Source organism: Xiphophorus maculatus, chromosome 15 (genome assembly GCF_002775205.1).
Source record: "Xiphophorus maculatus strain JP 163 A chromosome 15, X_maculatus-5.0-male, whole genome shotgun sequence".
Lineage (NCBI taxonomy): Eukaryota > Metazoa > Chordata > Actinopteri > Cyprinodontiformes > Poeciliidae > Xiphophorus > Xiphophorus maculatus.
The window spans coordinates 14,237,754-14,248,807 of NC_036457.1; the positions used below are offsets into that span (position 1 = coordinate 14,237,754).

The 11,054-nt window shown below is 36.9% G+C and overlaps 1 protein-coding gene across 1 annotated transcript; it reads left to right on the top strand.

The window, feature by feature from the left end:
- The first annotated feature begins 979 nt into the window (after positions 1 to 979).
- Positions 980 to 10,012, top strand: LOC102217542 (elongation of very long chain fatty acids protein 4). The gene is made up of 7 exons (XM_005808341.2): positions 980 to 1,268; positions 3,488 to 3,579; positions 4,401 to 4,588; positions 5,225 to 5,305; positions 7,246 to 7,417; positions 7,540 to 7,667; positions 9,266 to 10,012. Exons 2-7 carry the CDS (start codon positions 3,513 to 3,515, stop codon positions 9,542 to 9,544), a joined length of 915 nt encoding a protein of 304 aa, XP_005808398.1. The 5' UTR covers positions 980 to 1,268; positions 3,488 to 3,512; the 3' UTR covers positions 9,545 to 10,012.
- Positions 10,013 to 11,054: the final 1,042 nt, after the last annotated feature.

Sequence of the window (11,054 nt, forward strand, 5' to 3'; positions counted from 1 at the left end):
CCAATTCAAAAGCAGTGAAGAACACTGGAAAGATCAAACCGATCAGGCTTGCAAATTTCTGTAGAAGTGATGCATCAATGCATCAGTATTATTCATTCGAAATAATAAAAAAATATTGCATGTTCTCCTTGAATAGCCTCAACATTTCATCATTCCACATTGTACAATTACTTAAAATTGCACAACTACAGAAAATCCTAAAAAAAAAAATAAGTCAGTAGCAGGAAATTGCCAATACTCTGCTTCTTCTGCTTACTTAGTATAAACTTCTGAGCTACAGAAACCCTGACAGAATACATCAGCAAACCCCAAAAACATACATCTGAACATCCTTAGATAGGTTACAGAAGTGCTCTTATCCAAAGTGCCATCATTAGATAATTCATACTACATGCATGTAATTGTTGCAACATCCCGGTTGCAATCAAATGTATCTAACGTGGGTACTAACAGACAAAAAATAGGTGTTTTTAAAAATAGTTTGCAGAAAACATCCCGTAAACAATTCAGTTAATTTAAAATAATTTAAAAAAAAAACAGTTTTTTGTTTCGTCAGGATTTTCTATGTTGTCTGTGAACCCTTTTTTCAACAACTGTTTATAATCTGCTAAATCATCTGGAAATTATTATAGCTATTAGGAATTATCAATATTGTGCGACGTTTCATCAAAATTGGAAAACGGTGAGACACAACATGAAGCTAAATTCAGACCAGAACCTCGTTAAGCAATGACACATATTTATAAGGCCTAAATGAAAACATTTGAAAAGACAAAATGTTATATAGTTGGAATTTATTGTTGCCTGTAGCGATTATTTGAAGTTTAGTGTGTAAGTTTGGTTTCGGGAAAGATTGGTGCAACGCCCGAGTAGTGGATACTTAAGAAAGGCAAAGGAAAATAGGCTAATTGCCTCACAGAGTCGCAACACGGGAGACGCCAAAGTCCGCATGCGCGAAGCCTCCATCTGTCTCCTCAGTGTCCAGGAGGTTGGAGGAAGATGATGCGGCTGAGCGGACCTCGTGCGTATCGCGCCACTCTTTAGACGTAGATATATATATTTTTTCACTTGCCTTGTCTAGTTTCTTGCCAAAATATATTTGCTGCTCAATGTGGAGGTGCGAGCGTAGCGACGCAGAAACTGATTAGGTATTGGTCAGAGAAGAAGAAGAAGAAGAAGAGGAAAACAGAGAAGAAGAGGGGCGAAGTGAACGGGGTTGGGCATCAAATTGCACCGGATGTCATTATACACTGTTAATTATCAAAGACGTAAGTAGCTCCTAATGCTTGTGTGTTTTTGTGATGTTTACTGTGTGTCTGTTGCTGGGTATGTTCTTAATTTCCAGTCTCAAACCTGTTGAGCTTAACTGTGTCAGGTTTTAATTTGAAATTATTTTTAAGGAAATAATTTAAACCTATAATAGCACTTAGCTATTTCTGTTCTTATTTTTCTGTATCTTATCTCTCAGCACATTTCAGCCAACCACCACCTGTTATAAACATGAAGGAAAAATACAGCAAGAACACTTTAGCTTGCAAAGTAGTTTTAAACCATGACTGGCTGTGAATATGTGGGAACTCTAGTTTTATTTTTGTATTTTCCAGCACATGCATTTAGATATTCACCGATCAGACTCTGTGTTTCTCTGGGCATTTGTACTTAGGCCCTCATCTAAGCTCGTTGATCAATTGAATTTAAGCCTCTTGAGCGGCCAGAGCTGAAACCTGCTGACACATGCGCCCCAGTCTTTTTGTTACGCTTCACCCTCTATCTCTTATCTGGCCTGTGTCTGCCTGCTGGTTGGACTACATCCTGATGTGTTATCATGCAAAATCCCTCAAAGATTGTCCGTCTGTGCAGATTATTTAATCCCTTCACCTATGTGTAACACTGGACTGAAGTACTCAGCTCTTTTCCTGAACACTCACATTGGTAAAGTAGTTACTGTATACTTGGCTATTAATTATTTAAAGGACAGCTGATCTGACTCATTGGATTAATAATAGATTAATATAAAGACAAAAGCTCTCAACTCTGTGGCGGATAAGAGCTGTTTGTTATGTAAGGCACCCTAATTAGTCTCAGTGAGCCAGACATCCAGAATTGGCCAAAGCTTGTACAGGGTCCTTAACAGAATATGAGTCTGTGGGTGGGTCGCAAAACTCAGCTAAAAGCTCTTTTCCATCCTCCATATTTGAGCATTTGTGCTTTACTCATTCTGCATAAATGTTAGGGTTTAGAACAGCCAAGTAAGTGGGTGCCTTCTCTTTGTAAATGGAGATTAGATTTTCCACTTTATTCATATATTAAAAATGTCTCCTGCAGTCCAAACGCAGGCTGGGGAAACCAGAGTTCACAGACCAGCCCCAAACTGAGTATTCAATATGGGGCTGTGAAATGTAGTGAAAAATAGTGTAAACTACCCAATTAATCAGTCAGAGATAGGAATCAACCATTTTCCTTTGATCCGCTCTGAAAGGCCAAATCAGGCTGGTGAAACACTGGAAAATCTGATCGTTTTGAATCCAAATTCATTACCTTTATGTGTTTAAGTTTCAACGTTCACCATTTATATAGCAGCAACCAGCATGCAAAAATAGGTGGAGCATGTCCTTGGGCGCACTTTTCTCAAATATAAATCTGATAAAGGTTAGTGATGTATGTTTTGAGGCTTAATAAAGAAAATGTTGTTCCTTAATTATTTGTCTAGTTTAAAACTAGGATCTCTATCAGAAAATCTTTGGTCATTTGTGTCTTTTATGTGTTATAGTTCCAGTGTTACACATACTATACAACCTCTAATTGTGAACATGCTTCTTTAGGGTTTGAACGTGTGTCACGCAAAGAATTCTTGGACGTTTTAAATTGCTATGACTAGTTAGCACCAGAAGAGATAGCTTGTGTTGGTTTTCCTGCATTTAGTTGAGATTCACCCAGCTAGGATGTAAGCTCTTTCCCAGATCTGAGCTCCAGCTTCCCAGACCAATCAAACTCAACATGAAATCAGCACACAACGCGCTATATTAAATTAACTGAATGTTTGTTGATTAATTCATATGAGTCCGTTCTACAAGAAGTAATCCTGTGTTGAGGTAACTTGCTTGAAAGTATATTTTAACATGTTTAAATTGATTAGTTTGTGATGAAAAACTTTGAGATTCTAGAACTCATAATATAATACGGGCTCATAAGAGGATGGACATTAGCTCCCAGCTCCATTTCTATGTTAGTAAACCTGACTTTTGTGATATACTTCTGACTTCTAGGTCTATAGACAATTATCCATTTTAAGTCTGTTTTGTCACAGATAAGAATTTTATACTGTCCCTAACAGCAGCATTAAAAACACAATGTTTTGTGTCTTGCAGCTGTTTGCAAAACTAGTACCCACTCAAGCTAGTAGGGCGTAGTCCTGTGTCCCACTGATGTGGTGTGCATGACCTGTAATTTAATTTTTGTGTCCCTTTGGTGTTTTCTGTCTCCGCAGTTTAATCACAAGCAACGGTAGAGCCATGGAGGTTGTAACACATCTTGTGAATGACACAGTAGAGTTTTATAAATGGAGCCTTACTATAGCAGGTAAGATGGGTTCACCGATTCCTGATCCACTCTCACCAGCAGCGTGGCTTATGAGGCACATGTAAAGATTTGAATGTTATGTAGTAATTGTTTACTTGAATTTGAAGCTTATAAAAGTACATTGTTGTATTGCTTTCCCAGGCCTGAGCCTTAGAGTCGACATCGATGTGACATAGACAGGATGGATCTATGCTACATTTTACTAAACTGCATTTTTGAATTTAGTTATACTGCTATATCCAGTTAGAATAAGCAGTAATAGTTCAAAGTTTTAAGTTCTTGTTTCTTTCACCAAGACAGCAAAGACGGTATTGAAGTGGTCTCGTAAGACAAACAAAAACAACAATGTGAACTTTCGAATATTTTGCGTTAAAATCATCTGCTGAAATGTGGAGCTGCACATTTCTCAAGACATGAAAGAGAAAAAAATTGTGTTTGAGATTCTTTCATATACATGATGGTTTTGAATCCAACAATTACAAGATATTTCACATTTATACACCAAATGGTGACTTTTATTAGATTTTTTTTTAACTCAAAGCACACTCTGCTGGTTGTTGTGTTCATGAACTGAAAAAAGTAGGAATTCTTAGCTTTGATGCATTTAATGAAGAAAAAAAAATGATTTTTTTATTTTTGACCTTGTAAATCAAGAAAAAATGTGTCTTCTGTCTCTATGCTTGGTGATTGGTGTATTTCAAATTAAATGTTATTTACATGGTGTGAGTAACATTTCAGCTGATTAATTAAAATGTTTAGGCATAAACTAATTAAACAACAGTAGAAACTCAGTAATAATTTAAACCCTCCATTTTGCCCAGACAAGAGGGTGGAGAACTGGCCGATGATGTCTTCTTCCTCTCCCACCCTGGCCATCAGCTGCCTGTACTTGATCTTCCTGTGGGCGGGGCCTAGGTACATGCAGGACCGCCAACCCTTTACACTCAGGAAGACCCTCATAGTGTACAACTTCAGCATGGTGGTCCTCAACTTCTACATCGCCAAAGAGGTTGGTGCCACTCTGGACAGATAGCAGTGTTTTAAATTTACAGTCTTATAACGTATGTCAAAGACCATTGAGTGATAAAAATAAAACTGGTCTCCAAAGAATCCATTTAATTTACTTAACATTTAGCTATTTTCTGCCATTCATACGTCTTCAGCCTATTGTATAACAGTATGACAAAAAGTAATTCAATCCAGTTTAATTGTTTAGCACCCATTTATTACAAAGGTAATCCATACTTTTTTACAAGAAAAGCAGGCTAAAGTTATTTCCAAAAGTGTAGCGTCAAATTCAGTCTGATTTATTTTCCAATAATAAAGTTCAGATCAAAATAGATACAGTTCAATTCAGTCAAAATTGATTCAATTGATTAGTGGTTTATGATCGTTTGGAATACATGTGCTAAAAGCCAGGGTTTTGACAAGGTTTCAACATGTATGGTATGTTGAAGCATTTCAACATACATGTTGAAATGCTTTTAAATATTGTTCCTGAAATGAACTTTTTTATTGATACAAATGTCTGTAAATGCTTGTTGCTCTGTCTTTTTGGGGTGAATCATCTTAACGTATCATTTCATTGCATTGGCCGTCCCTCCCCAACCCTGATCTCACTTTGCCTTTTGCACCCTTTTGTCAGCTCCTACTAGCATCAAGAGCTGCTGGATACAGCTACCTGTGTCAGCCTGTCAACTACTCAAATGACGTGAATGAAGTCAGGGTAAGCTTCCCCACTTGCACTTTTCACTAAGCTAATCTGTCCACACATCCTATCTTGTCTGGAGAAAATTGTATTCGTTTAACAAATGTTGACGTTTAAGGTGGTTGCTAATCGCGCACACGGCCTCGAGCGCTTTCCCCGCAGCTAACAGGTGGAGTGATGCTGTAATCTTGTTGCTGACGATTAGTAGATCGCTAATTCTGCTGGGCATCAGAGCAGGAGAGAAACAGAGAGATGATGAGAGCCTGGCATTTTAGGACAAAGAGGGTGCGGTGATTGGTCACCCCACCTTTAAGCTGCAGCTCCACCTCCTTTTGCAGCGCTGCATGCTCTGGCTCAGTGGGAGGGACTCCAGAGGTCAGAGTTATCATAGTGACTTTTAGAGAATGTCCTTGTGAACCATGTGCATGTCCAACACTCAGCAAATAATAGAACAGGATTAAACAAAAGTATAGATGAGATTTGTTATATAAGAATACTTTTCATTTTTAAGAAAAATACAAATAAAATGACCTCTATGGCAATTAGGTTTTTTTTCTTTATTTTATTTATTTTTTTGTTTTTTAGCCTAACATATTGTTTGTATTTTGTTTAAACTGGGATTGTGTAGTGTAGATGTCAGCAGTCAACAGCTTTTGTTTTTGAGACAGAGGTTTGAACCAGCTTGATGTGGTAAAATTAATCTTCACAGGAAAGTTGAGCTGACTTGTCAGTGGGACCAGTTGCAAAAGTGTTCTTATGCTATTTTGAAACAACTTCACCTTTTAAAGCTTCATAGAAAGACTATTTTACAAACTTTCAACACTGCTGCGTCACTGATGGTAATTTAAACTGAAGACAGGTCCACACTTCCTAATTAATGTTGTTGTGTGAATGCAATTTTGTAAAATAGACCCTGTAAATGGCAACATAGAACATGAACTATTTGATTCAAAAATAGTGGATAAAACTTAGGTGAATTTTACACAAATTTAAAGTGAAACCAGTCTGACAAGCTGTTGAGTTCACTCAGACATATGGTTTTCTGTTGGTCAGATACTCACTGTGCAAGTTCCCAAACCCCACCTCAAGCAATCCAAATTGTCTCTTACTTAATAAAGTTCTGTAAATGCAGCTGAATTAAAATTTCAGGTCATTTTGCTAATTACCCTGACTTGTTTGGGTTACTAATCTTTGGTGAAACATCACCAATCCAGACATGTCTTTTTCATTCAAAAATAAGTCAAAGAAGTTCATGTCTAACATTAAGATTAACTAAAGGTCAGTTGAAAAGAGCAGGCCATTATCTGGATCACTGAACAACTATTTAGGGTCAGATTAAAGACTTCATGTTTAGTGAACTCAGCATTGACATTATGTGATTCAAAGAACAAAGACAACAACCTGAACAAGTCTAAATAGACTTTTCATGACCAGCTAAATTTTGATAACAAATATATTTATCTCTGCATACGATATAGCCTGTCTTTATTGACTTTAAAGCCAGTTATTTAGTCAAAGTGTGAAAGTTAAACACAGCTAGCACTACATAGCTAGCACTACTTAGCAAGTGAAAGGATAATGTTACCTTAAGTGAGCAAAACTGTTTTCTATTGGGAATTACATCCCACTAATATTAACATTACACCATAGCATCATTTGAATATTTTACAATCTTTTATAAAATCTCTAATAGTTGTTTCCATTAGGTCCGGTCAGGCTTTTATATAATTCAAAATGGCGGCCTGTCAAAAATGACGGTGTTTCTTCTAGTATTTTATCTAACCCAACAATCTGGGTCAGATTCTGACCCAATGTTTGGTCAAAGCAAACACTGTTATTCAATATTATAGCACTTCAACTGTCATCCTTAATGTCTATGACCTGCATTACCTAAACGTTGTGTCACTGTGCAGATGTTTGACCTCTACCATCAACTCTTGCCTCCTTTATGTCTCCAGATAGCATCTGCTCTTTGGTGGTATTACATCTCCAAAGGGGTGGAGTTCCTGGACACGGTGTTTTTTATACTGAGGAAGAAGTTCAACCAAGTCAGCTTCCTCCACGTCTACCATCACTGTACCATGTTCATCCTCTGGTGGATTGGTATCAAGTGGGTCCCTGGTGGACAGTGTGAGTAAAAGCATGTGTGATTTGTTCTACAGTCCAGACTGAACCAATCTTTTGTACTTGCTGGGGGTTTATTAACAACCCGGACAAAATTACATCTGAACAAATCTTGACCCTGTCTACAGCATTTTTCGGTGCAACCATCAACTCTTCCATCCACGTCCTAATGTATGGTTACTATGGCCTGGCTGCCTTGGGACCTCATATGCAGAAGTATCTCTGGTGGAAGAAATACCTCACCATAATTCAGATGGTGAGTAACACATTTAAGGATGCACCTTGCACACAAAAAAATCTCACTGTTAAACTCCTCTTAAAACATCATCTCGCTCTTTTTACTGTTTAGACATGTATTCAGGGTCTGTTATAGTTATAAAGTATTGCTGTTGATATGTACAGTATATGGACAGCATGGGATAATTTTGGGAGGGTGATGTCTCTCTTTTAGGTAAGAACTCAGTTAATAATTGTAAATGAATAAATCTGATATTAGGTTAAAATAGCATTTACATATAATAATTATATATTGTTTATCTAAAGAAAGGGCTTCATTAATAACCACAATATTATGCCTAAAAGATTACTGTCACTTACCATTAGGAGGATATAAACCACAGGAAAAGGCTGTGAAATCTGTAATTTTTTGTTACATGCTGAACTTCTAATTACTTTGGTGTTATCAGATGCTAAATATTTAGTTTTTGTTGGTATTCAAGTGATATTCTGTCCGTGTTGATCAGCCAGCCCAAAGCAAAATAAGAGCATAACAAACCTGACAACATGTTCCTTAAAAGTTTACCTAAAAATGCAAGATTATTCGAAACGTCCTAATATAGTTGTACTATTTTGATAGATAATTGGGTCACAAGAATAGTTTTTATTAATTATCATTGATTTATGTGTGAATAAAACAATTTAAAAGCATTTGAACTCCTTTTGTGGACCTTTTGTATAACCTAAGTTATATTTTTGGTGCATAAAATTGTGTAAAAAGCATCATATTTTAAGACATTTCACACAAAAATAAAACTGATTTTTCAAGTTCTAGAGCATTGTTTGTAGTTCTCCTATTTATGTCATAACATCAGGACAGATTTACCTGAGTTTTATGTCCACATTCGCAATGTTTGGTGTTTGACCTTTGACCTGCTGATACAGACTTTGGTTGGTTCTTGCATCTTTCGCACCCTGGGTGAGCCCTCTCTTGTGTCACTCAACACACGCTCAGAAGATGTGTCTTGTGTAACTTATCAGAAAGATGAATAATTGTAAAAAAAAAAAAGGATCTAGGTGGATGTATTCAACGGTTTCACAAATAAACTTTAAAGTATCTGTAATCACAGTAGAAAAAATAGTCCAGAGTTGACTCACAGATATATTGTGCTTTTCACTAAATAAGAGTTTTAAAGAATCTGTATTTATTGTAGAATTATTCAGTTGAATAGTTTAAGTTTAAATAAGTAGGATTTTGAACAACCTGATATTTTAAAACAAAGATAAAATTATATTAAGTTTATGTTTTAAGCTGGTTTAGCATCTTAAATTGGCGTATGTGTTTACCAGCTTTGTCAGCACAGCTAGTATTGCTCAAATAGAAATCTCCGTGTAGTTCTCAGTAATTCCTTAAAACTGAGCTTCCTGTAAAGCTGCCTACATTTCCAGATAATTGAAAGTTCAAAAGGGAAAAAAAAAAAACCAGAACAATTTGCTGTTCCGATATTCAGCTGAAAGTTTTGCTCTGTCTCGTCTTTTGCAGCCTGAATGAACCACAGCGATGTCTCAACATGAGTTTAAACTGTTTTTTTAATTTAATACATTTTTCTAAATCTAGATACTTTCCATGTTTAACAGATCCAGTTTCACGTAACTATCGGCCACGCCGGTTATTCGCTCTACACTGGCTGCCCATTTCCCTGCTGGATGCAGTGGGCTCTGATCGGCTATGCTGTCACCTTCATCATCCTCTTCGCCAACTTCTACTACCACGCCTACAGACGCAAACCTTCATCACACAAAGGCGGCAAGCCAGTGGCCAACGGCACATCCGCTGTGACTAACGGCCACTGCAACATGGAAGAAGTGGAGGAAAATGGGAAGAGGCAAAAGAAGGGTAGAGCGAAAAGGGAGTGAAGAAGAAAGAGGCGTGTGCCTGGCAACAATCTAAAAGTGGACGGAGAAGGAGGGAAGGGAGGGGAGAAATCAACCAGACAATCATTTCTTCAGATAATGTAGATTGACATGATTCGGGACCAACTTAAGAAGAACAGCGGGTGTCGGGTGTGTATTTATGGGCAAGTCTGTAAAAGCTTCTGGTTTTAGATGGAAGGCAGTTGTGTTGGTTGTCTGCAAAACAGTTTGTTAATGAAGAAAAGCAAAATGCTGATCACATAGGCTCCATGCTCTTCTGTCCAACTATGCTTTGGACCCTGTTAGGACCAAAATGTCACAGAAAATGCACACCTGCTCAGCATTTACAACCAAAGTTCACCTCCAATTTTTGTACTCTGGATTCTAATACTGCTTTATCTAAGAGCTTAAATAGTTAATGTGCTAATTTATTTTCTAGTGCGCTAAAACATTTTGATTAATTTTAAGTGTTACCAAAATAATTTTTTTTTTTGTTATTTAAATCTTTTGGGGGGGGAGCAGAGGGCGTGGGTGGGAAATTATGTTTACAGATGCAGTTGATTTAGATATGGTTATCAAAGAAATTTACAAAATACTTATGTTTGCCATCTGCTTTATTTACATTGCCTTGCAAAAGTATTACTACCCCTTGATTATTTTGTTTAGCCACAAATTCCACTAATCTTTACTGGGATTTTATGTGGTAGATAAATACCAAGTAGCATTTTTTTCAGGCTACAAAAGGAAAAGAATAATTCCTTGGCATTCATTTGCATATACACTGTAAATAATCTTTTGCACCGCTTTGGTGTGTTTCTGTGAAACTAGCAAAAAAAAATTGTACAGTCTCAAGTCTTTTGCAGTCTTTAGCAGGATTTATTTCAGAGACAGCTGAGACTGTCTCTGTCTCAGCAGAGACAGTTTTCCTGTCCCTGCTGAAGAGAAGCACACACACCATGTTTCACCACAGGGATGATGTGTTTTCTTTCCCTCATACGGTGTTTTTTGCATTAAGGTCAAAAAGCTTAAAGCTCCTTTTTCTCATGTTGGCTATGTACCTTACATGACTTGTGCAAAACTGCAGATTATGACTTTAGTGTTTGTCTATGAAAAGTGTCTCTTGTTATTTACACTTCTCCATGCAGACAATAATTTACGAGTGCAAAGCTAATAGTTGTTTGTCAACAGATTATCCCACTGTGCTGTGGATCTTTGTTGCTCCTTCCGAGTTACTTTGAGGCCTCTTGGCTGTTTTTTTTTATTTATGCTCCTCTTAAAAAATGTAAAAACATGTATCTTTTTCCTTCTACTTTTAAATTTTGCTCCGCTTTATGTTGGTGTCTCACGTACAGTCCATATAAAGTATATTGGAATTTGCAACTTGATACTGTAAAAAAAAAAAGTTCAAAGTGTACAAATACTTTTGCAAGGCATTGTTACTTCTTTGCAGTCATCTACAGTTCTTTGCAAAGACTACAACTGTGCTGCATTTACAAAATTATATGCTACTACC

What these genes read in the sequence shown, in the direction of transcription:
- LOC102217542 (XM_005808341.2), top strand. Translation starts at nt 3,513, where the DNA reads ATGGAGGTTGTAACACATCTTGTGAATGACACAGTAGAGTTTTATAAA. An exon ending in ACTTCTACATCGCCAAAGAG is followed by an intron (nt 4,589 to 5,224) that starts GTTGGTGCCACT and finishes CCCTTTTGTCAG; the next exon opens with CTCCTACTAGCATCAAGAGC. An exon ending in ACCTCACCATAATTCAGATG is followed by an intron (nt 7,668 to 9,265) that starts GTGAGTAACACA and finishes CATGTTTAACAG; the next exon opens with ATCCAGTTTCACGTAACTAT.